This window comes from Prinia subflava, chromosome 2 (assembly GCF_021018805.1).
Source record: "Prinia subflava isolate CZ2003 ecotype Zambia chromosome 2, Cam_Psub_1.2, whole genome shotgun sequence".
NCBI lineage: Eukaryota > Metazoa > Chordata > Aves > Passeriformes > Cisticolidae > Prinia > Prinia subflava.
Genome location: NC_086248.1, coordinates 46212836 through 46236180, shown reverse-complemented (window position 1 = coordinate 46236180; position 23345 = coordinate 46212836). Strand labels below are relative to the sequence as shown.

At 36.5% G+C, this 23345-nt stretch overlaps 1 protein-coding gene across 1 annotated transcript in view; it reads right to left on the bottom strand.

The window, feature by feature from the left end:
- Positions 1-23345, bottom strand: part of SLC16A10 (solute carrier family 16 member 10) — a 63785-nt gene that overhangs the window by 14372 nt on the left and 26068 nt on the right. Inside the window, exons 2-3 of the mRNA XM_063389822.1 lie at positions 9091-9235; positions 5549-5987 (exon numbers count right to left, since the gene is read on the bottom strand). Coding sequence (XP_063245892.1) covers positions 5549-5987; positions 9091-9235 — 584 coding nt within the window. The remainder of the gene's footprint in view (positions 1-5548; positions 5988-9090; positions 9236-23345) is intronic.

Here is a 23345-nt window from a genome sequence, read left to right as displayed (position 1 = left end):
CTACAGATCAGAAGGCAGGGGGAGGAATCAAATCTGGCAAAAAAAGTCTGCATCAGCTCTAATCCATATCAGCAAGCCCTCCTGCTAATTTATGATGTTTCTAAAGTGAAAAAGACTACTTTTCTTATCTAAAGAGCAGGAACAAAATGGATGTTCCAGCAAAAGATAGAAAGCATAGACCAGCAGACAGCACTATCTTTTTTTGCAAGGACAAACTATGTGGGCATAGCACTGGACTCAGCAACTTCGAAGTGACAAACACAAGATTTGGAGACAGACACAGCCACCCAGAGGACAGACTAATATTTATCCAAGTTGTCTGATTTTGTGATGTAGCCAAGAAAATGAGTTTGTTTATATGCATGAAGAAGTTCTTTTGACCAACATGTACTCTACAGCAACTCTAACCAGCTTCATGACTCTCCCGTGAATAAAGTTGCTTGGAAGCATCTTTACTTTTCATTCTGAGATGCATTTTCTTTTCCAAGAACGTTAGAGCAGAGTCCAAGGTGATGCTTTGCTTCTCAGCAGAAGTATCTATGCGTTTTTGCCCCAAGCATTAGGTCTGCAATCTCACTTCCCTGTTCTCTGGGGGTTTAAATGAGCCTCTTCCTGGCACGTGCATATTTCAGAGAAGCAATGAAGCACTGAATCTTCAGCTTCTATCTATGGAGGATATTAAATCCAGTACTTATTTGCCTACCAAGACAGATTCTCCTAAGAAAGTGGTTGGAAAAAATGGTCGGACACAAACCATTTTTTCATCTCTTAAACATGAAGCAAACAGACAGAGAACACCTCTGCTCCACATAGCTCCACATACTGCTACCCAAAAATCTCTACATATGTAAATATGTACCCATTGTGGAATATTAGCATGGACAAGCATCAAAAGGAAAAGCCAGATTTACACAGTACATTAAGAAATAGGCTGCAGTGCAAGGTGAGAAATACTGAATTTTTTTCCCTGAGCTACTCTGAAGTTTTAAGAAGACAGTCATTGTCATGGTAACTTTCACAGTGCATATCAATTAATGGGTAGCTTTGTATACAAGCCTGCAGCCATATTTTACCCATAAGCCTAATATTCAAATATATCTAGTCATTCTTTAGGACTATTTTCTTTACAACAAATATTTAAACTTACAAAGGTAAACTTTATCAAGAGACATTTTGATTGCATTATCTACCATACAGTTGCTTTTTTAAAGGTAGAACACATAAATATGTGCACTTTTTTTTCAACCACTTGGTTGTTAAATTTCAAGTTTTTCATCCTGCAAGGTGTCAAATACTATAAATAAGGCAGGATCTATCATTAGCAAGAGGTATTTAATAAAAATAACTGCTAAATCAAACCATACTTGTAAACACCCCAAGAGAAATTACTACAGGACTGAAACACTGCACTGAAAGTATTAAGATGATATTATCAGTCAGTGCTAGCAGTATTCCTCATAGTGGCTGAATATTGCTACCTCAAAATAGCACAATACTGGGCCCCTTTCTGTGTCATAATTAATATTCTTAAATTCATACTGAAACCTGGTAACGACTTTAGTCACTGCTTAGAGAAGACCAGGCAGTGACAACACCCATTTTAAGCAGTATTTCTTTTCACCCTGCTAAATAAAGCACAAAAAGCAACCACATCTCTTACGCTACCAAGCATGTGATCTTGTATCAAATTTTAACAGAAACGACATAACAAGCTCCTAAGAATTAAGGATGCATGATCCTGATGGAGTAAGTATTTTTTTAAGGGTAAGAGAACAACACTAAGCCGTTAGTTAGTTAACATCAGACTGAAAAACAGAAGTTCTCTATTTACTGTCAAAACAAGCACAGGACAAATGGCACAGAGACTACGTATACTTTCTTTCAAATATACTTCATTTCTTTGTGAGGTAGTCCTTACTAAAAACACTTGGAAAGAGCACTTCCACTAATTCTACAGATTTCTGTTATAAATTCACAATTTAAACCAAAATAGACTAAGCAAGTATTTTACTTGTCTGTCTGCCTATTTTAGAGAGGCATCAAAAAAAAAATCTCAATCACTAGTTTGGACTGGTTTTAAAATTGAGAGAATAGCCACCATTTGATTTAGTAATATTATGACTTCTCAGTTTGTTCTTCAACACTTTCAATTAATGCTGAAAATATATAATAAATTTAAGTCAAAACTTATTTATAGTCTTTATCTCAACCCAATTCCCAAGTTACATGTAATGGAACACCTATTAATGGAATTTGACACCAATTAAACTGGGATAAGAAAAGCTCTCCCTTTTGGTTCTTCCCTGCAAGAGCCAAAAGGAATCTGATGCCTGATACCTACCACTCAGGAGTCATGTCAAGGAGCTGGCAAGAGTTACCAGTTCCTATCTAGCATGCCATATAATCAATTTGTTAGAGCACTTAATTTTAATTAGAGCCTACTTAACGAGCAGGTTGTTTCTTTGGTTTTGACAGCTTTTACTCCACATAACAAATATGGTGCAAAGAGTTAAATTCCAAAGAATTGGCTAGTTCTGCTATTTCAAAGCCCAAAAATGTTTACTTCTTTTTTTACCACAGGGGTCACAGCACATATCCTCCTTTCCAACAGGCTTCAGCAAATGCAAGAGGCAAGAACAGAGACTGGGGATGGCACAGAAGCACAGAGAGCCTGGCTGGGACCTCAGGAGCTCCTGAGCAGTGCCAAGCTGGCCGACAGTGACTGCAGACAGTGACTCCAGCACAGCCAGCCTGCAGCCCCAGACACCACGGGCTGAGTGGTGACACACAAGGACTCAACCTGCAGCATCTGTGCCATCTGTGCTTCATCACAGTGGCAAAAGCAGCCATACTGGCAGAAGCTGTCTTTGCAGGTGGGAAAAATGGGATTTGCTGCATACAGGTACCAGATCAGAGGGCATGACATTCATTGTATAAGTGGTTTTTTTTCTTAGGGCACTTGTAACCAGCATCCCTGCCTAGCAGTCTGGCTGCTGTCAGCCACCTCTAACACAGGGAAAAAGTCAAAAATTTTAACAAAACAAAAGCTATCACTCATCTAAGGGTCATATCCCTTTTTCAGGGGAAAAAGGGATATGACCCTTACTACAGTTTTAAAAATACAATAAACAATGAAGCAATAGTAGCTTTCATTATCAAAAGCTGACAAAAGTAGTCTGTGGTTTGGTAGATGTACCAGTGAAAAACTTTATTTTTTGCTTATAGCCTTTGACTTATTTGTAAGTACATACTTCCATGTACTTCTGGAAGAACACTAAGTGTGGTTTTTTTATCAAAAGCAGACAAAGCTAGGATAAAAAACATCCAGAGCTGTGTACTTGAGATGAAGTATCTGTGTTGAAGGGCACAATCCATGCTGTACCTTCATAAACACCAATTTATTCACTTTCTCAAATACAGACCCACAACAACTTTAAGTAAAATTGATTTATTCACTTTTTCAAATACGGATCCACAACAACTTTAAGTAAAATTGATTATTTAGATACAAGTAAATTAAAATGAAAACTTGTGGGTTTCAGGGAAGGGTTTTGATGAGAACTCTTCAGTCTAAGTTTTACCAAGAGCTGAAGCTTCCCCTCTCAAAGGTGGCATACAAAGCATGTGTATGTCTACCATCAAAGATTTTATGTTAAAAACACTTCAGCATCATGGTTTCTCTGAAACTCTGAGCAAAAAGAGTCTCTTCACATAATTTTGAGGTAATCTTTAAAAAATTAGATTCTAACAGTACACTGGAATGTTTTACAGTGTTATCAAACACTACACTAGAAACAGCCTAAATCAAATTTGTTTTCTATACTAGAGATTTATTACATGGGCAGAATTTTTGCCAATCTGATGGGGGGAAAGCACAGGAGTGAGAGCACCCTATAAAAACAAAAATAATATTATTATAATATTATATAGTATAGTGTAGTGTAGTATAAGGGGCTTTGCTCTCTACAAGCCAACTAGCTGCTTTAGTCTGATGTATAAAGAGAAAGCAATAATACAAGCATCTTAAAAAAAACCACAAGCTTTTTGTTCAATAAATATATTTTAGAAGTTCTTTGCTCCTGCTTGTGTAGCCCGATTCTTCAGTTCACTGCAAGGGTTAAGAACCATTTATGACCTATCCAATAGCTTACTCTAGAACACTTGGCTCCTACTCCTCTGAAGTTAGTTTTATTTTAAAGCATCTCTACAAAGTTTATGGGGAAATAGCTTAGGATGTCATCTGGATTGTACAGTCCCTCAAAACAGGCTAATTTGAGGTGTTATACAATAAGATCTACATGATTAGAAACTAAGTTACAAGAACTAACCATTAATAAAAGTCAGTTTGCAGCTGCTCAAAAACACACTAGCCCCCACCATAAGGTAATTTTAATAATAAATATCTGATGCAGAGTAAGTAATCTAATCAATTACCAGAAGGCAGTGACAACCACTTATACTGCATAAAAAATGGCTTTTAAGGCATTGGAGATTTTTTGACAGAACTAAAGATATTATCATTAATCTCAGTGTTCTATCACTGGTGAATAATGAATATTAAAATGACCCTTCTGTTTTCATACTACTGAGTTCTACTAGCCCATGCTCTATCAAATACTCCTAATATGAGGATATGTGATGGTCTCAAGGCAGCATCTCATTGGAGATTGTGGGTTTTTCCCCACTTTTCCCTTTTAAGCCTTTTGGTTTACACCACTTCAGTTTGGAGAGCACCACCAGCAAGCTGTCCAAGAATAATTCACCATCCAAGCAGTGCAGTGTGTGTCAGCCAGCCTGCACAAATGCATGCATCTCCCTGTTGCACCTAAATTTCTTACTTTAGGAGTGTACTACAGAAAAAAAACCTGTTAGGGAAACTACTCTAGTACCTGTAGAGGAAATGGCTAATTGGCATCTTCCCCATCACCAGAAGCCAAAGCTCTGTCAGCTGCTATAGACAGCAGTAAAACACAGCTCACCTGGCAGCTGGGAGGGACAGGGTAAGAGGAGCAGTTATATTAATGTTCTAATAATAAACTAAAAGGCTGACGTTTGAGAGACAGAAAAATCCAGGTGTTTTGCTTTTAATAAACCTGAAAAAATGATGCATACAATAGATCCTAAAAATTGACACTTGAACATACCTCAATACAAAGGAACAAAAATTGCACTTCTAACATGTCTCCCATTATTTACTCCTTTCACACATCCTCTAAAACATATGAGTGGCATTGGCAACACATGCAGCTGAGTACCAAAATAAATAATTCTCTTTGAAATAATATAGAATATTTTTCAAATCTCTCTTTTCATGGTTATTTTAAACCTTGCATTGAGAACAAAGATTTTAAGTGGCTTAACTAATACTTCTGATTAAAGCGCTCTTTTAATAAGACAACATCCAAATTAATTTTGTGTTTCTCCCCAACACAACTTGCAGTTTAAATGTGGCTTCCTATCACCAATCGCTTTCTAAATCAATAACACAAAGGCAGGCAAGTGTGCATAGTTTCAAATACGTTACAAGTTTCAAGAAGTATGCACTTACCAAGTGAACGTAAGGCACAAAGTATCCGAAAAGTGCAGCTGGGATCCCAAAAGCCCAGATTCGGTAACTGAGAACTTTGAAAACGGAGAAATTGCAAATCTTTTTCGCAGGAGGTAATTTGAATTTTCCCTTCTTTCCTGCCTCCGTGTCTTTGGTGTTGGGAACAAGAGGTTTGTATGTGAATCCAGCCAGGAACAGGACAAACATAAGGATGCAGAGGACCCTCAAGGTGTTGTAGAGGTCGACGGAGTCGATCAGGACCCTCAGCAGGAAGGGCAGTGACACTGTGAACAGGCTGCTGCCTGCGGTGACAATGCCATTGACCAGCCCAAGGCGCTTCTTGAAATAGTGCCCCAGAATGACCAGGGAGGGCTGGTAGGCAAACGAGCAGCCACAGGCAAAGAGGATTCCGTAGGTGAAGTACAGGGGCTCAATGGTGCTGTGCCAAAAGAAAAGAGCAAATCATTAGTGTTTGGTAAGGCAGTGGATGCTCGTTCACCTGGAAGTGACAACAAAACAGTTTCACAATCTATCAATGAATCAATCAGCATAACTGACTACTGTAAATAAGAGTTTGCATATACTTATAGCTGAACAGCACTATATCAGCTTCATTCAGTTACTATTCTATCTCCTTCCACTGATAAATTTCATAGAACTCACTGAACAGTTTAAAGGAGAAAAATTACATTCAATTATAACTACATTAGATAGTGTGACTAAAAAAAGTTTTAAAAATCACTGTCAGGGCAAATTAGCCAAATGTAAGTTCAACCATTGCTAGCTATTTGTTTGTTTTTTTCTTTTTTCCAAAGAAAATTTTACTTTTGATTTAAACATTTCCTCACTGTGCTAGCAGTTCAAATGTAATACTGAACTCTCCTCATGAACCCAGAAAAATCAAGTAAACAGTTTGTTATGAAAATAAGGTAACAAATGTGGCAAATATCATTAACACTGAAAAATAAAAAAATATTTAAATACTGACAAAATTTTGTAATGTAATTTATTAATAATGAACTCTTCATGTATTTTTTTTAGGACAAATAATCTCCTTTTGAATAAATATTTTAAATTCAGTGTTTTGATACACATATTGAATATGCTAAAAAATAACTTTGAAAAATATTAATAAGGAATGAAACATCTCATAGTAAGGTGGATCTTCATCATAAAGTTCACCATTATTACCATTAACTCTACAACTGAAATGAAGAGCCATTGTAATTGATCACAAACATGTGACATCAATAAAAAGTGCTTGTGCAAGAAATGTTAAAAGTATGAAGTAACAACATCAGTATAATAAATTAAATTAGTACTGCAGTATTAGTTAGTGAAAGAAAACATTTTTTAACATTTAGATGGAGACAGGGTGCAAGAAATTTTTATATGAGTTTTCTGAGGTGGCACTTGAGCGTTTATATAATTTTTTTTAATGCTATGTTTACAATGAACCCTCACCTCTCGTTTTATCCATTAACACCTGCTTTTAAAGCACTTCTGGAAAACAGTTAACCTTTTTAACCTTTTTTAAGGAGCATAAATTCATTATATAGTGCTTTTCATCACAGGATGCAACCTACCAGCATCCCTCTTTATCAAAATAGATTCCACAAGTTTCCTATGCAACTAAAGAACTTCTTAGAAAACAGTATTTGACTAACAAAGGTCTGACTCCAGGAACTCTGGTATTGTGTATTATAGTGAAAAATAATTATTTGTGTAACATAATACTGTCACTTTCTATATTAAACTATCAGTTTCTGAAACTGATGATACACAACATAAGGCAGCAGAAACAACATAAGCAGGAAAGACTTACTACCTTTTTTAATGGAAAATAACCAAGAAAAATAAAACCAGAAGTTACAAAATGAGAGGAGCAACATCATACTGTGAAGATGGTGAACTTTTGCTTCCATATGTAAATTCACTGAGAGTCTGCAGCACAACATATTAACTCAAAGAGTCTGCAGCATATTAAAATACTGTCCTGCATTATAAACATTTACACCTCAATTTCCTAAGATACAAAATTTACAATAAGAAATTAGTGCAATGCAAAAGCAGTAGATCATAGCAACATTTGTCTGCTTTACAATATTTTACTTCTAGAACACTGATTTCTCTATCTGAACTATACTCCTTCAATGAGCTGATAACATCACAGACATAAATCATTTTAATGTGAATAACATAATGAAACACCAAGTGTGCACATCAGCCTGGCATGTACTCTTACATGAATTCACCTCCCAAAGTACTCTTCAAAGTTTAGTTAAGCTGAAATATTTTGAAAGCTTTTACAAGGCAACTTGCTCTTGGCATGTCTCTTCTGTGCCCTTGTTCCACTGAGTATGAGACAAATCCAAGAATGATCTTTATCTAATGACAAGGGTGGTTCAATACTCATCACTCAACATACTACTAGGAAGCAAGGAGGAAGAAAGACTTTTCCAAGACACAGCTTTTAGTTTTTACTTCACAATTAGTAAGTAGCCTCTTAAAACAGATCAAGAAGTGGAGGGGTTGTTTGTTTGTTTAATAAAATGAATGAAGTCAAATATTTGCACCAGGATCAACCATTCAGATCACAGCAGCTCATATCCCTCTGGTTCAGAGTACAAGCACAGAAAAGACATTTCCTCAAGCTTTATGCCTGTATAAATACATTTGCACCCAAGTGGAAAGCTCTTCTGAATGTAGCTGGATTGTTCCTATGCTTATTCTGCTAAGGGTGGGGAAAAAAGTAGTCTGAGAACTGGAGGTAACTGGATTATTTTCCTGCTACTTTTTTACACTCTATCTTCACTAACCAATTTCTGGAGATGACTAAACTAAGTAAACTTCCTGTTTCCTCGTCTTCTACAGGGTACATCCAACAAATCAGTCTTGAATTTCTTAATATTTACTCTGCAAAAGTTACATACAAATGAAAAAATGAAAAGAAACATACATATTAATTGTAAACTAGAAGAAAAAACAAAACAAAACAAATAAGACTTAAGTATAGTCAATATACCAAGGTTTTCTGTATCTCCATGTTTGGCAATTAGACCAGAAAGAACAGAAGAAAACATGCAATTTCACTAGAATTTTATCAGCTTCCTGGAGGCCCTACTGTGTTTTATCACCATTAACTGTTTTAAAAGAAAATTAAGGGGACAGGGCAGGAAGGGAAGACAACAATGTTTATGTACTTGTTAAAACACAATATACATCGAACAAATATATAAAGTTTATCCTGGACAATGCTGTTGATGTTATAGCACTAGTCCTGCTGTTGATATATTTATACATAGTGGCTCCTGATAAATAAAGACTCTTATTTTTATTTATAAACATTATATTTTTAAAAATACTTTTTACATTAAAAGTTCATAAGCCATAGTTTGAAAAACAAAACCAAACCCAAACAAAACAAGTTTTCTACAGATAATATAAAGTAGCACTGTTTACCTCTTCTGTTGATTAGATCAATATTACAACACTAATAAAATGATAAAATACTTTGAAAGTTATGAATTTAAGTTCTTTACCTTACAAAAGAACTCGAAAGGAGTCCAACAAGCCCTACTGCAGCTCCAATAACAGCCACTTTTCGACAGCCAAACAGGTCTGTGAAGATGCTGACTATTGGGGAACAGAAGAAGACCATTCCCATAGAAAGAGAGCTCACCCATGCTGCAAAATAGAAAAAAAAAAAAAAAAAAAAAAAAAAGACAATATTTTAGACCGAGTGATTTCACCTTTCAGTTAATATTTGTTTTCACCTAGGATTTTAAGTTGCTGAACCAAAGTTGGGTAGCAACTGGGTAACTATTTTAAAAACATTTGATTACATCTTAAAAGGTATTTACCTAACACGGTAAAAAAGTCTAAAAATTTACATAATCAACTAATTTAGATTTTACAGCTCAAAGAATGCAATTAACTTTTTTGTAGCTATTACTTCTACTTTTTTTTTTAATAAACACACAGGCATTTCTCTAGTAATTAACCTAATATTCATACTGATGCCTAGGTCATTAAAGATACCTTTGGGGATCCATACCCATTCTGACATCAGTTAGTTCATTTCTCTTGACTTAATGCTAGACCTCAATGACTTTAAACAGGCACATTTGCTGAAAAAAAATTAATAACCTTTTAACTTCATTACTAAATGTAGATCATACTGAACATCAATAATGAGTAATCAACAATAGGCTTTTATACTGTAAAACACACACTAGGAATGTGATTTTACTTTATACTAAACAAATTTGAGTTAGTAAAAACACTTCCATATATAATGGGAAAATTTCACTAATTTTGATATTCCTCCAGCTTTACAGACATTATGAAAAAGTGTGATTGGTTTATTAGATCATTAATATTTGATTCAGGTGAGTCCACTATAGTTTCAGCCACAAGTCGGGTTTTTTTAGCACAGCTAATAGTTACAGCTAATATGTTGTATATATATAGCAACATATATATTGGAAATATTCCTACCTTTACGGGGGAAAAAATAGTCTAAACAGGAAGTGGAAAAAGCTGCTAATTCAAAATGAATAGGAAAATATATTTTAGCTTCATTTCAAATTGTACAGAAGACAGGACAATTCTTTCAACCAGAAAGAGTTTTAAATTTGTGTAACTGGAATTTAGTTCAGAATATCTTTTCTAAAGACATATTTAGATAAACAATTGTGATTCAGTGATGAAGGCAAATAAAATTATCTGGAAAAGTGCATAACAAGACTAAACAAAGAATATTTTCAAGTAGGTCTGCCACTACCAAGGCTTACGAGATGTGTTCTTGAAGTGCCAATGAGACCTGCACATTGACTAAGACCTCATTGTGCAAGGCACTAAAGACAGAAAAATAAACCAACAAGCAAACACTTGTTTTTTCCAAGAGCTTACAATGTAAATGAAAGACAAGAGAATAGATGGCTAGAGAAAACCAGAAACGAATACAAGAAACAAAACCTTTATTTTAGGGCAAACAAAGCTCTCAACAAACCACAGCCTAACTGTTTGGGCAGGGGAGGGAGGGATGTGTGTTACTGGGATTTTTTGATCATGTGATAAAATAAGAGTTTCAAGGCACCATCGAAAGAGGGAGGTACTTTTATGGCCATTTCCTGTGCAGAACTACCCCATATACAACAGCCCTGCCAGCCTTGCACCTCTGCAGCAAAAACTCAAGCTGGCATGAAGGGACAGCACAGGAGACCAGGAAGAACCAAGACCCTGTGACAGTGCCTGAGCAGCAAAGACCAAATTTATGAAAGGTCTGGTCTTTCTCTGCCGTTGAGGAATGCTTAAGAGCACCTTGGGTGTGGCAGGAAACAACTCCTCTGAGATCTGTTCCCTATTACAGCCCAGATGGCTGCAGATGGGAAAAGACATTATATAAAGCACAGCTTCAAAGCAGGAGTCTGAGGGAGGAGATGCTCTCATACAGTCTGGAGACCAGCCAGTTCCAAAGCTTCTAAGAAGTCCAACTTTTACAAGACTCCTCAATCTTTTACTTATCTTTCCCAGAGTAAGCCTGCAGTGCAAAGGAAACTACAAACACCAGGGGACAGAATGTCCATTTCAGCCTGTCACCCTCCCAAATAAATGGTGGCTACACCACCATGAACAGTCCTCAGCACCTCTGCAGCACTAAGAATCAGAGTCCCCCTCCTGCAAGGCCAAGAGGCAGCTAAGTCTTGAGAAGCAGCCAAGTCTTGAGAAATAGCCATCACAAGTTTCATGTGGTATGAAAGTACCAAGGAATGGCTGAAACTTCTGTCACCCTTCCTGCCCAGGTACAAAAAGATACAAAGACAACAGACAAGAGACAAGCCCACCAGAGATGACTGGTTTTGAGAATCCAATCTCACATGGACCCTATTCATGGAGGCAAAATAGGCAAAGAAAGTGGGCATCTGAAACTGAGCTTAAGTAGCTGGCATAAAGTAACAGATGAAATTACTTCAGAGCTACAGGCTGTGATTTTATTACCATTCTTCTTAGTGGAGTCAAGGTTTACAGTGTTCTTTAATGGCCTATACAGCTAATAAAATAATTGGAGTATGAAAGGCTGAAGTGAAGACATTCAGCTCAAATTAAACTAACAACATGTTGATTTTGTCTCTTTGTCTCTTTTGTCTCTTCCAGGTGCCTTTTTCATCACTTGATTCCCTCTTATTACAATAATAACAAGGCAGAGCCTAAAAGACAATGTTTCCACTGGTTTTCAACACAACAGACAGTTGAGATAAGTGATAATGCCTTATCTGCAGCATTTCAGAATGGAATGGTCATGTGGGAGTAAGTCCCCCTGCAGAAGTGGGAGCCCATGCTGTAGCACTTGTCTACCTAATGGAAACCAGAGCCCTTTAAATTAGTGCTTCAGGTTAGTAACTTGCTCTCATTAGCTTACAGAAATGTAATTTAGAGACACGGTTGGCATGTCATGTATGAACAGCTTTATTATTTATTGAAAAGAATATTCTTGAAGTTAAACTTCATATTTATGCATAGATGGAGGAAATATACTGTCCTCTTCCTTTGTGAAGAAATCTAGCACCAAAAATAAACAGAACAGTACACGAGTAAATCTTTACATGCCCTAAGGCAAATAATTCTTGCTGTGATCTTCATTCCACGAAGAAATTTGTGGCTTTAAAATATATTCAATAGATCCAATTAATTTTTGACTCTCACTTTAAGTAAGTTTTCAAGCACTCTTACACTTCTTCATGCAGTATGAAAAATGTGCATTGAATTGTCTTCCATATTTTTTCAAACAGATATTACAAGTGTCCTGAGTAATACGAAAAATTGCAAATACAGCTTGCCAGGATACTGAGAGCTCTCTAAAGCAGTTATTACATATTAATTAAAGTATTTCACCTCCAGGCTACTGGCTGCTTTCCTGGCACAAGCTGGCCATATTCAAGAGCTGCTAATTCAGATACTAATACAGCACCTAATTGCTACATGTAACTGCATTCATATTCATACACAATACATTTTGATTGCTACAGAAGAAAACCTATTCCTACTTTAAGGACTTAAACATTCCTTAAGGTACTGGAAGTTAAGAATTAGCTCTTCAAAATGTCTAATTTTTTGGTAGATTTAACAATTCCCAGGCTTCCCTAGAAGATGGAAAAGTAGTCATCCTTAAGATAAAAGTATCAGACAAGAGAGCAAGCAGCAGTGCTGAAGTCTTGTTTGTTTGTTCTGTGCCACTGAAACACATCATGGATTACAAAAACTCAAAACTTTATTATCTAGAATTATTCAAACATGAAAATCACAGCTATGTGTTCTTTCCTGATCAGTTCACTGAAAATCTGAACATTATTCTGATATTTCTTTAATGATTTCCTCTGTTCAAAAGTCTACAGCAATGCAACTATCACATACTCCAAAAATATACTGCTGTTCTACCACAATTCTAAAAATTAAAAATTTATTATTTTAAATAGTGTCTTTACTATAAGTATAGTATCTAATATCTAAGCACTCTCAGAATTTTTCCTATTGTCAGGTTACACAACACATATTTATCGCCAAATTATAAACCAAGCTATTAAGTATTTTAGTTCCTTTTATAGAGTCAAGCACTAGAATTTGCAGAACAACAAAAAAGTAAACATTATTATCATGTTCCACTGGAATGCTTTATCATGGACAAATTTAAATAAAGGCTACTCATCCAAAACATTCTTCTTTAAAATCAAATTTTTCTAAGTATTACAATAAGGAACTTAGCAGTTTTAACCTCAAGTGTCTTTCAAATGTTTGGCTCAAGACAGTAGTAACACCCTTCACTCTTTAACAAGTTTCAAGATTTTTCTTTTTAATATTTTCCCTTGAGATTGTTCTGGTTGAGAAAGAGAACAAAATGCTACTGTCTACAAGACAAGCAATACGAGGCAAGAAAAAAAGGCACTTAGTAACTTCTAAAAGCTCAATAAGCTTAAATAATATTTAGCTTTCACTAAGTTATTAGTTACACTTTATGCAAGAATAAGGAACCTTCAAACCATTAACAGCAGAGAGACTTTGTAAGCCTATTATTTGTTCTTCTTTATACATAAATTTGGACATTAGTTCTTTTTCCATTGTATTTTTCAACATTCTGCCAATTTCTTCTCCATGAACTGCCAAGCTTCCCTGGAACACTGGTGTATTTTAAGTATCCACAATTTCTTACAGCAAAAAACTCCATAATTTAGTTATGGAATGGGTAAAGGACCTGTACTTCTATTATGGCCAGTTACACACACAGATATTCTCTTCAGCAAAGCAGAAGATTGGCTTCCATAAAAAGATTTGTCATGATAATAGTTTGGAAATTTGAGAGATCCTGTTCTGGAAGAAACAAAAGTGGTTGTTGAAATGCCATTTAATTTTTAAAATAACAAAATAATTGCAATGCCATGTAGATCAAAGATTGTTTTAGCCCAGTAGCCTGTTTCTGACCACTACAAAGTACTTAGACAAAGAACTCTGCAAAAAGGGCTAGCATCCTGTTTTTTCCCTGGCTGCATCCTCCCAACATCCAGCACTAAAGCAGCTTAGAAACTGCCTGAGAGAATGTTGCATCTAACCATTCAACAAGAACATTTTGTTCCATCAATACTACTTTGGCTTCTCTGCTTTTGTTGTAATCAGTTACAGAACATGTTCAGACACCAGCATCACATTAAAAATTACTCCCCCTGGCTCTGAACTTACTCATATTTAATTCTTCCACTATAAGAAACATGAATTAATCATCCCTGCTGTGGTTCCTCTTGAAACCCATGATTTTATCAGATCCGTTCGTACTAATTTCTTCTCCAAAATGAAGCAACTTTTTGATCCAGTCTGTCTTTGTACAGAAGATGTACTTTGCCCCTTTATGTTGAGTCTGAGTACATCCCACTGTTTCTGAGACCAGGTAGCCACAACTGCATGCACCATTTAGTAAGTTTCTGTGCTAACAATTTATTTCCCAGTCTCTGTGTTCTAATTATACTCCTCATTTTGTTCTTTATGTATTGCAGCTGCTTCAGAGTAAAAATGTTTAGAAAACTATCTGTGACCTTATTTTCCTACAAATGCTGACTCTGTCTGAAGGTGTAGACACCTTTTTTTACCACTTATTTGGATTACATTTCTCCTCATGAGGCTTGTACATCAACTGAATTTAATCTGCCATATTAATCACTCAGCAATAACAGAAGAACACAGCAAGTCTAGTGGTCAGCCACCAACACACTCCTGTCTGAGGATACACTACAGAGTTTGAATTTGTTCAACATGCAGAAGACAAACAGCTCAAAATAAATCTAAGCAGTGCCTCTAGGTATCTAACAGGTGATTATTACAGACATAAAGCTAGCTCCTTTTAGCTGGCTTTTAGTGAAGAGTGTCAGACCAGATAACCAGAGAACCTCCTCCAACTCAAATTATTCTATATAATTTACGGAAGAGTGCTGTTCTAAACCCCTGCTGCTTGAAAAACTGGATTCTGAAGATCATATTAAACATCAGCAGCTTTTCAGAATTAAAAAAAAAAATTGGTTGGCAATATGAACTGCAGATAAAAAAAATTAAACTGAGCCATGAGATTAAAACCACTTTTCCCCCTTAGAATGGGAAGGAGCTGAGGGTATACTTAAATTCTAAACCAAATAGATCCTAACAAGTAGATCTTATGAGACCTATTATTAAAACTAGAGCTGTAAAATTAATTTCTTAGAACTACTGTATCTCTCTCCTACTGATGCAATTTTTTCATGAGTATTGTTTATTCTTGTTGCCTGTGCCCAGAGTCACTGGGTTATCCTTTGCCTGAGGCACTCCAGATACATCCTCTTTTAGCCACTTTTTTTTTTCCCTCCAGAGAAAGCCAGCAATTTCCAAAAGAGGGAATTGCTCAGCAGATGTTAGTTACCTAACAGATCAACACAACTATTTCACCCAACAAATATTCCAATATCTCATATCCTCTGAGAGCCTCTGTAGGTCAGCCTCCTGGAAATTGCCATCCCATTTTTATCTAACCTATCACCGCCCAAAAACAACATCTAATACTTTGTGCCACATGCTTTGCTTACACCTGCCTGTGAAAATTGTTTCAGAACCTGCTCAGTAACTTCTCATTAATTGTGAGGAATTTCATTAGTTGTGGGTGCAAAAGGGAGAGAACTGGTTTCCACACTGCCCCTCCTATTACTGAATAACCCATAGATCCCAAAAGAGTATGTCAGTGTAAAAGGAAAGCAAATGTTAAAATGTATATATGGACACATTTAGAATACTACTGTCAAAAAAGTGCACTGCTTCTTCTAGCCAAAAGAGAACTGCTGATCCCATTAGAGAAAGTACGTGTTTGAGGACTAAAAATAAGTTTATGACATAATGCTGCCACAGGAAGTATCCTATACTCTGAACTCAGGTTACATGACTACAGCTTTCAGTTTGCTTACTTTCCTGTGTTTAGTTTGCAGATGTCTGAGCTAGGCTCTCCCTTAAAGCAATACTATTTTAAAAACTGAATTTTAATTTAAATGAAAATTCTGCAATACTTAGGGCAAAGATCATTTAGTGCATCATTTATCATTTACCATCTCTTTTGGACACCAAGGCTATCTTGAACATGCCTTGGAAATCAGAATTATCTGTAGTGATCTAATCAGATTTCCATAACACACTCAGAGATTCACGCGTGGTCAACGCATGAAGATTTATGAACCAGGAACTAGTAGAAGTATCCAACAGGAATACAAGGCATTGGGGGATTTCCCCCCAACACTCTTTTTATTGTCTATGAGGTAAAAACCTTTCATTGAATAACTTTATTACTGAAAAATACTGCTTGTTATGATGCACCCGAATCCAATAACTAAATATAAGTCACTGAATCCCTGTAAAGAGACATTTGAACAGACACCTTGTTTTCCACATCACAAAGCATGAAAGCACAACCTCTGCTTTCAGCAAACTTGAGGTCATTATCAGGCAGTTTGAATTAGTTTATTCTGAATGAAAGATTGAACTCCCAGATTTTGCCAGCAGCTGTAGGCTTTCCTGTGCTTATGTGTAGCATCTCTTCAGTGTATTGCCTCTCAAGTGTCCAAAACCCTACTTCAAGTTCATGTATGCCATGCTGAATGAAATGGAAGAAGGCAGAAAGAAGCATAAACTTGCCAATGGGTTGTAACATTGTTGTAGAAGCAAAGCAAGCTGGTACCTGTAAAAAGCAAAACCAAACATTCTGTCAAGTCAAAACATAGACTTATTTATTTCAAGGCTTTTTTCACCATATTCTCTCACACGATGTGTGACAGATACAACATCAAGTGCCAGAAGAGAGTCACTTGTATCCCTAATACAGTAAGCCTCCCCAAGCCTGCCATTTACCAGAATTCAACTAATTTCACCCTCTGCCTTCATAAGTAATGACAACACAAGATCAGAATTTCTACTGAGATAACTCCTTGTGTGCATAAGCAGCAGGAAAGCAGAACAGTGAAAAAAAAAAAGAGTATTCATATACTGACAAAACATGCCACACCACTGCAACTAGCCAATAATTTAACTACCATCTGATTTACACTTGCTGTATTAACACAAGTTTAGGCAGAGTGTTGTAGCCCTTTTATTCGCTTGTTGGTTTCCCCTTTAACAAAACAGATAGCAATGGTGAATGCAAAACAAATACCATGAGAAGCTATCACAAAATTTTCTTCAAACAGGGGAGAAAATATAAACCTGAAACAGTTAAAGCTATACTTATAGGCCAACAACTCTTACTACTAGAGAGACTGCAACTCTTCTACGTATTTTAAAAAGCTAGAGGAAAATAAACAATTGCTTAAGTTAGTAGAAGCTAAAACAGAAGCTCAAAAGTGCAGTGTTAGACTGCAAAATATTGCTGCTAGAGATTTTAAGTGCTAAGCCTTCAGGAACCTTTAAAGAAAGGCTGAAGTAAATCATTAACAGAAAAACACGTGCATTTGGGTTTCATACCAAACTGAGCTTGACCTTTGACACTTAATAAAGTCTGGAAATGCTCTGGTAGGAAGAATAAACAAGGAACAAATCAATAAGAAATGGCTGTAACCACTTGTTTTTCTGTTTAGGAGTCATACAAGAATGTTTTCTGCTGACTGAGACTCTTTTCAAAGCACAGTGTAATCACATTTTTAACTAATAGCCTAAAAAGTTGAGCTCCAGAGTGATTTCCAGGCATGTTTTTATCTTTCCTTTCCTCCCCTCAAATTAGCACTGATTTGTTTATTCGTTTTTTTTTCTTAATTATAAAGAGTTGAAGGCCAAGAATCATGTTCTGTTTTGATTTAGGATCAGTAATTTTCTGCCTAAGGAAGTACTAGCTATTAACTTCAAAGATGACACACTGATTTTCCAGAAAGATTTAATCCTCACTGCTCTCCCAACCAACAGCTGCATACATTCCAAACATATCTGCAACCAAACATTATACAATCGTCTCATGTTTTAGAGTTATAGCATAGATTAGGCCTCAAGATTCAAATTCCTAAACTCTTAATGGAGCTATCAGTCTTCTCGCTTTCCCTCACCTCATTTGCACTGGGGCAAGACCTGCAAATCAAGGTTGCCTTTTAGCTGACTCAGGCATTCATTCATTTTGCTTCTACTGTGAAAAGGTCCTGAGACAATGAAGATAAAAGCAGCACGATAAATAAATCTTACTTTATACGTACATTTGGTACACTGTTTAAAGTTCAGGAGCATAGACTGTCACCAAGCAACTCAAAAACTAACCCTAACTTTTAACATTAAAAGATCCTTCTGAACCTATCAGGATGCCAGTAACTTCAGTTCAACAGATTCCAACAGTTTTTCTTCCCTGATTACATCAATATATCCCCCTTATGTTCTGTACATGCCTACAAAATAATCAAACTTTATGTTTTCAGTCCCTACCCTCAAGGCTCAAACTGTTATCTAAAAGACATTCCCATGTTACAAACCACTCTTTCCCACTTTCCACCCCGAAGCAGTCATCACCCAGCAGGCATTCTGACAGACTAGTCACCACAGAGGAAAAGGTAACCTAACCAAACTTTGTTAAGCAGGTCAAATAAAGCAGACTGACAAGTCATTTTAGGGCAAATTATTTAGATGCTGCAGAAAGTATTTTTCGAGGTAAGAACTGATTGTTTAACTTGCATCTGCTTCAGAGGGGAATCTGTATTTGCACAGAAACAACAGTGCCTATTTTGCAACAGGACTTCACAAATCAAAAACCAGACAAATGTTGAGAGCCACGTGCCTGCATTTAATAATACGAGTACAAACACTGAACTATACAGCAAATTGTTGTCTTTGGCACTGTAACACTATTTTGTGCTATAGTTACCTGGAAAGCTACATTTGACCTTAAAGCAAGGAACCTTCAGGTACAGTGAGGTGACAATTAGCAAGTTCCGTAGGTATCCTTCATAAGGAATGCTTTCTTGTTTTTCCACATAATTTTATCAGTCCTATCTCCCAAATACAACACCAAGTGGATATAAAAGCCCAAAACTGGATTATTTTTTAAGCAACGCTAAAAGTTAGATGTTGTTTTCACAGGCTGAAGAAAAAAACAGGACTTCCATACATTTAATTTTCTTTTACCTGTATCTCCTACTCTCTTCCCTTCAAGTACAGAAAACTTAAGTCAAACAATAGGGGCATTTTAAGCTTATTGACAACAAAAAAATGAATTAAAGTATCCTCCCTTTCAGAAGATCAATATTGAGAGGAAATCATTTGCATGGAAAGCTTGATAAGAGCAGACAGCACGTGTGATGGAATAAATCTTTATGTCAGCATGTGCCCTTTATATCAGTTACACTCATATGCACTCTAACCCTTGCAACCGAGTGAGCCAGCCACTGCAACTCTTGGCCTTGCTCTTCTCTCTCATCCCCATATAAAATTTTCAAGTATGCCAAGATGACTCACTGGGAGAAAAAAACCTATTTCTCATTAACTTAATGCCCAGCTACTGAGGCACTTATCTGTCTGACTTCCAGCAATCCAAATGGCCAGGTTGCTATTCATCTAGAAAACTTGAACAAATTGCTACACAGCACACACACAGAGTATTTTTATCTTAGCTGAGCAGCTGGATGTGACTTGCTGTATCAGGTCAGCCTGATACAGGATACATACAATACAGCTCGTTGAGGTACTCAGCAGATTTGGAGTTCACATCTGCATATTTTAAGTTATTATGAACAACAAACGATTTTGAGTGGAGTCTCAACACTGCAAATACCACAGGTTGCAGTTATAATCTGGATGATATTTACAGGTAGTAAAGTACAAAAATTTTTTAAACAAAATGCTTCCTGATAAGCTGTTGGATCAAGACACCTAAAATAGAACATACTGTCCAAACCCTATTTTCTACAAGATCCTAAAGTCAAACCAAAGGGCAGGAACTTGGGAAAGTCACTTCTTATCAACCTTTAATGTTTGTTTTTCTTTCCAAGGAAAGTGGAGGAGAAAGGAAAGGAGTTTGAATACCTGCTGCTGAGAAAGATGCCATGGATTGAGGTCCTATCATAGAGAGACCTACTCTTGTAACGCCAGTGTGCCCTGGGGCTGTAAGTTATTTGTGTTAGTAAACATGCCACTTTCCCCTAGTTAAAAACAAGACACAAACTCGAAATGGTTTCTCAGAACAGTGGTTCTCAAACTTGCTTCCCAGGAGGCAGCAGGAGGAGCTGCAGCAGTAGTTGCACCCCACAATCCCAGAGCTGTCAATGTTTTCCTGGTATCCAAAATAATGATTTCTGGCTTAAAGAACTGACCCCCTAAAATGTACATGGGGTTCCCTGGGCATCCAGCCATGGCATTAGGGGAATTGGAACTACATGATGTGTAAGCTCCCTTCCAACCCAAACTATGCTATGGTTCTCTCATAAAAATATTTGGGGGTTTGTTTTTTTCCTTAGGAAGCACTACTGAGAAACATGAAAGCAAACACTCCCTAAAAACTATTTTAAAGGAGCACCACACTTATTTCAAGTTAATAACCTAGAGATGAGAAATTGAATTTGTGATGATTTAATCTTGGTTAGACACCAGCCAAGACTTACCTACCAAGCCACTGCAGGACTCCCCTCCTCAGCTCAGGATAAGGGAGAGAAAATAACTAAAGGCTCATAGAGAGCCTGAGATCAAAGACAGGGAGATCAGTCATCAGTTACTGTCACAGGCAAAGCAGGCTAAACTTAGGGAAATTAGTTTAATTTGTTAGTAATCAAATCAGATTAGAGTAATGAGAAATAAAACTTAATCCTAAAATACACATTCCCCTTCTTCCTGGGCTCAATTTCACTCCCAAATTCTCTACCTCCTCCCTTCAGTGGCACAGGGTACAGAGAATGGGGGTTGCAGAGGGTTCATCACACGTTCTCTCTGCTGCTCCTTATTCCTCACACTCCTCCCCTGCTCCAGCATGGGGTCCCTTCCACAGGGGACAGTCCTCTGCTAACTTCTCCAGTACAAGCTCTTCCCATAGGCAGCAGTTCTTCCTGAGCTGCTGTGCAGAACTCTTCTGTGGGGTGCAGACCTCCAGGGACAGGCTGCTCCACAGGGTCCCCCATGAGGTCACAGCAAACCTGCTGCAGCCTGGGTTCCCTCTCTCCAGGGGTCCACAGGTTTATCCATGTCACTGAGTTTATCCAAAACCCAATTTCAACTCAGTTTTTCATAGCCATTGTCATGCAATTTCCTTACTTCACACACAGCACCAGGTATTTCCATAGCAAAACATCGCAATTAAAATATAAATAAATGGGCAAGTAATTGAGCTACTTGAGCATTGTCTCTAATATTTCTAAATTACAATATTTCTTTTGAGCTAAAACTCTTTCCTTGACACAAGGCACGAATTTTATTCTACAACATTTTTCACATATGTAAATCCTCTTTAGCATTACATGTTCTCTCATTTATACTATTACTTTTCAAAAATTATATGGTTATGCTTAAGACATCAAATCAGCTCTCAAAATACTGAGTATCCTTACAAAGTAAATACTTCGTTAAGTATTTACGTTTTTCTATAGATAAAATCCCATGAGAGATAAGGGAGTAATAAAGCCTATAGAAATATCCCATATAGAAAATAAAAAGTGTGTATGAACAATCATAACAAATAAATTTATTTAGTTTAGAAACACATTTTTCTATTCCAATAATACTACATTACTTATTCTTTGACTGTGCATTCACCTAAAAGCAATTCTTTACCAAATCTGTGGTTAAAAAAACAAAAGACACCACAACACACACCAGTCCTAACCACAATTTTGGTTAGGGTTACAACCTTTTGAAGATTGTTTTAAAGAAAAAAATAGTTTTGCTTGATAAAAAGCACACTACCTTAGTATAAAACCAATGTTTTTACTGATTATTTTGCTGAATTCTGGAAAAATATCAGAAGTCCAAAGCTCTTATTTATAAAATAAGTAGGTAAAACAGCACAAAACTGAGCCAATCATACTGCTGGTTCTTTTCCTCCCCTTTTTTCACCAATGCCTTTAGCTCTTCAAGCTTCTGGATGCCTGTTTTAAAAAGACTCTTTGTACCTGCCGTGAGTAAACAAACAGGCACACAGTGTCCAGATTTTTTTTTTTTTAATTCCTGGATTAAAACATTGATTATTACTTCCTTAATGGAAGCTGGATTTAGGTTTGGGGTTTTTTTAAGAGAAACTATAAAATTTAGTCAAGGAATCAGTTGTCTCCTTCAAATATCTGATGGGAGTTGGAAGATCTTAGGAGTTTCAATGCCCTACTCCTAAACTGTTCACTAGAAAAACTTTTTATTTGTTGAAAAGAAGCCTAAAAACACCACTCTTCCTAGAAACTAGTAGTCTTGCTTAAAGTGGGCAAATATGAAATACTTTCCTGCAATGACAAAGCCATTTTTGTTCTGTCAAAAGCAAGAACTGGTATATAAACAGTACAGATTTTTTTCCAATTATAATGCATACTAGTACATTACAGAATAGTGTAATTTTGTAATAGTTATTACAAAAGACAAGCACTATTTTTGCTGAAGGCTGAACCCTCATCCAAAAATATTCCACTCTGATTTCTTAGAATCGCTGCATTTTGCATATGTTCTATTTTGTCAGCTCACTACCTAAACACTAAGTGGCTCAGCTACCACCACCATTTCTACAGCCATGTTTACTTCAGTGCTGTTTCCAGAACTTCATCAATTAAGGAATTACACCAACAAATTTCCACCTCTGCACTTTAACTCCATTTAAGTAAGTGAAGTATTAGTCCCTATTTCTGATTTTAGGGGAAGAGAAATAGTAAAAATTACATTAAGCCTGACAAAAGTGTTTCTACAACAGTAACTGTCACTAGATAATGTGTGAAGAGTTAGATTAACATTAATAATGTGTGTATAATACGTACATCCACATTTCATACAAGACATCCATATTAAATATACAGGGATTTTTGTCCCCTAGAATATAAGAGTCTCACTCTTAGAATGATCTAAAAAGGTCAAGATGTAGGGCTGTTTTCACAGACCACTAAATTACAGCAACAGAGAAAAGAAAAGGGCAGAAAAAAGCAACAGAACAAGAAAAAGGGCTGTTAAGTGTATTACATGCAAGATCCTGAACAAAGCTTTTGATTTCTGGTGCTCATGGAGAACAACTCTACTGAGCTTGGCCAAGGGCTGCTGCCAGCACCACGAGTGACCTCAGGATGTTGAGTCTCCTGTTGAGCTCCTGCTGCTCAGT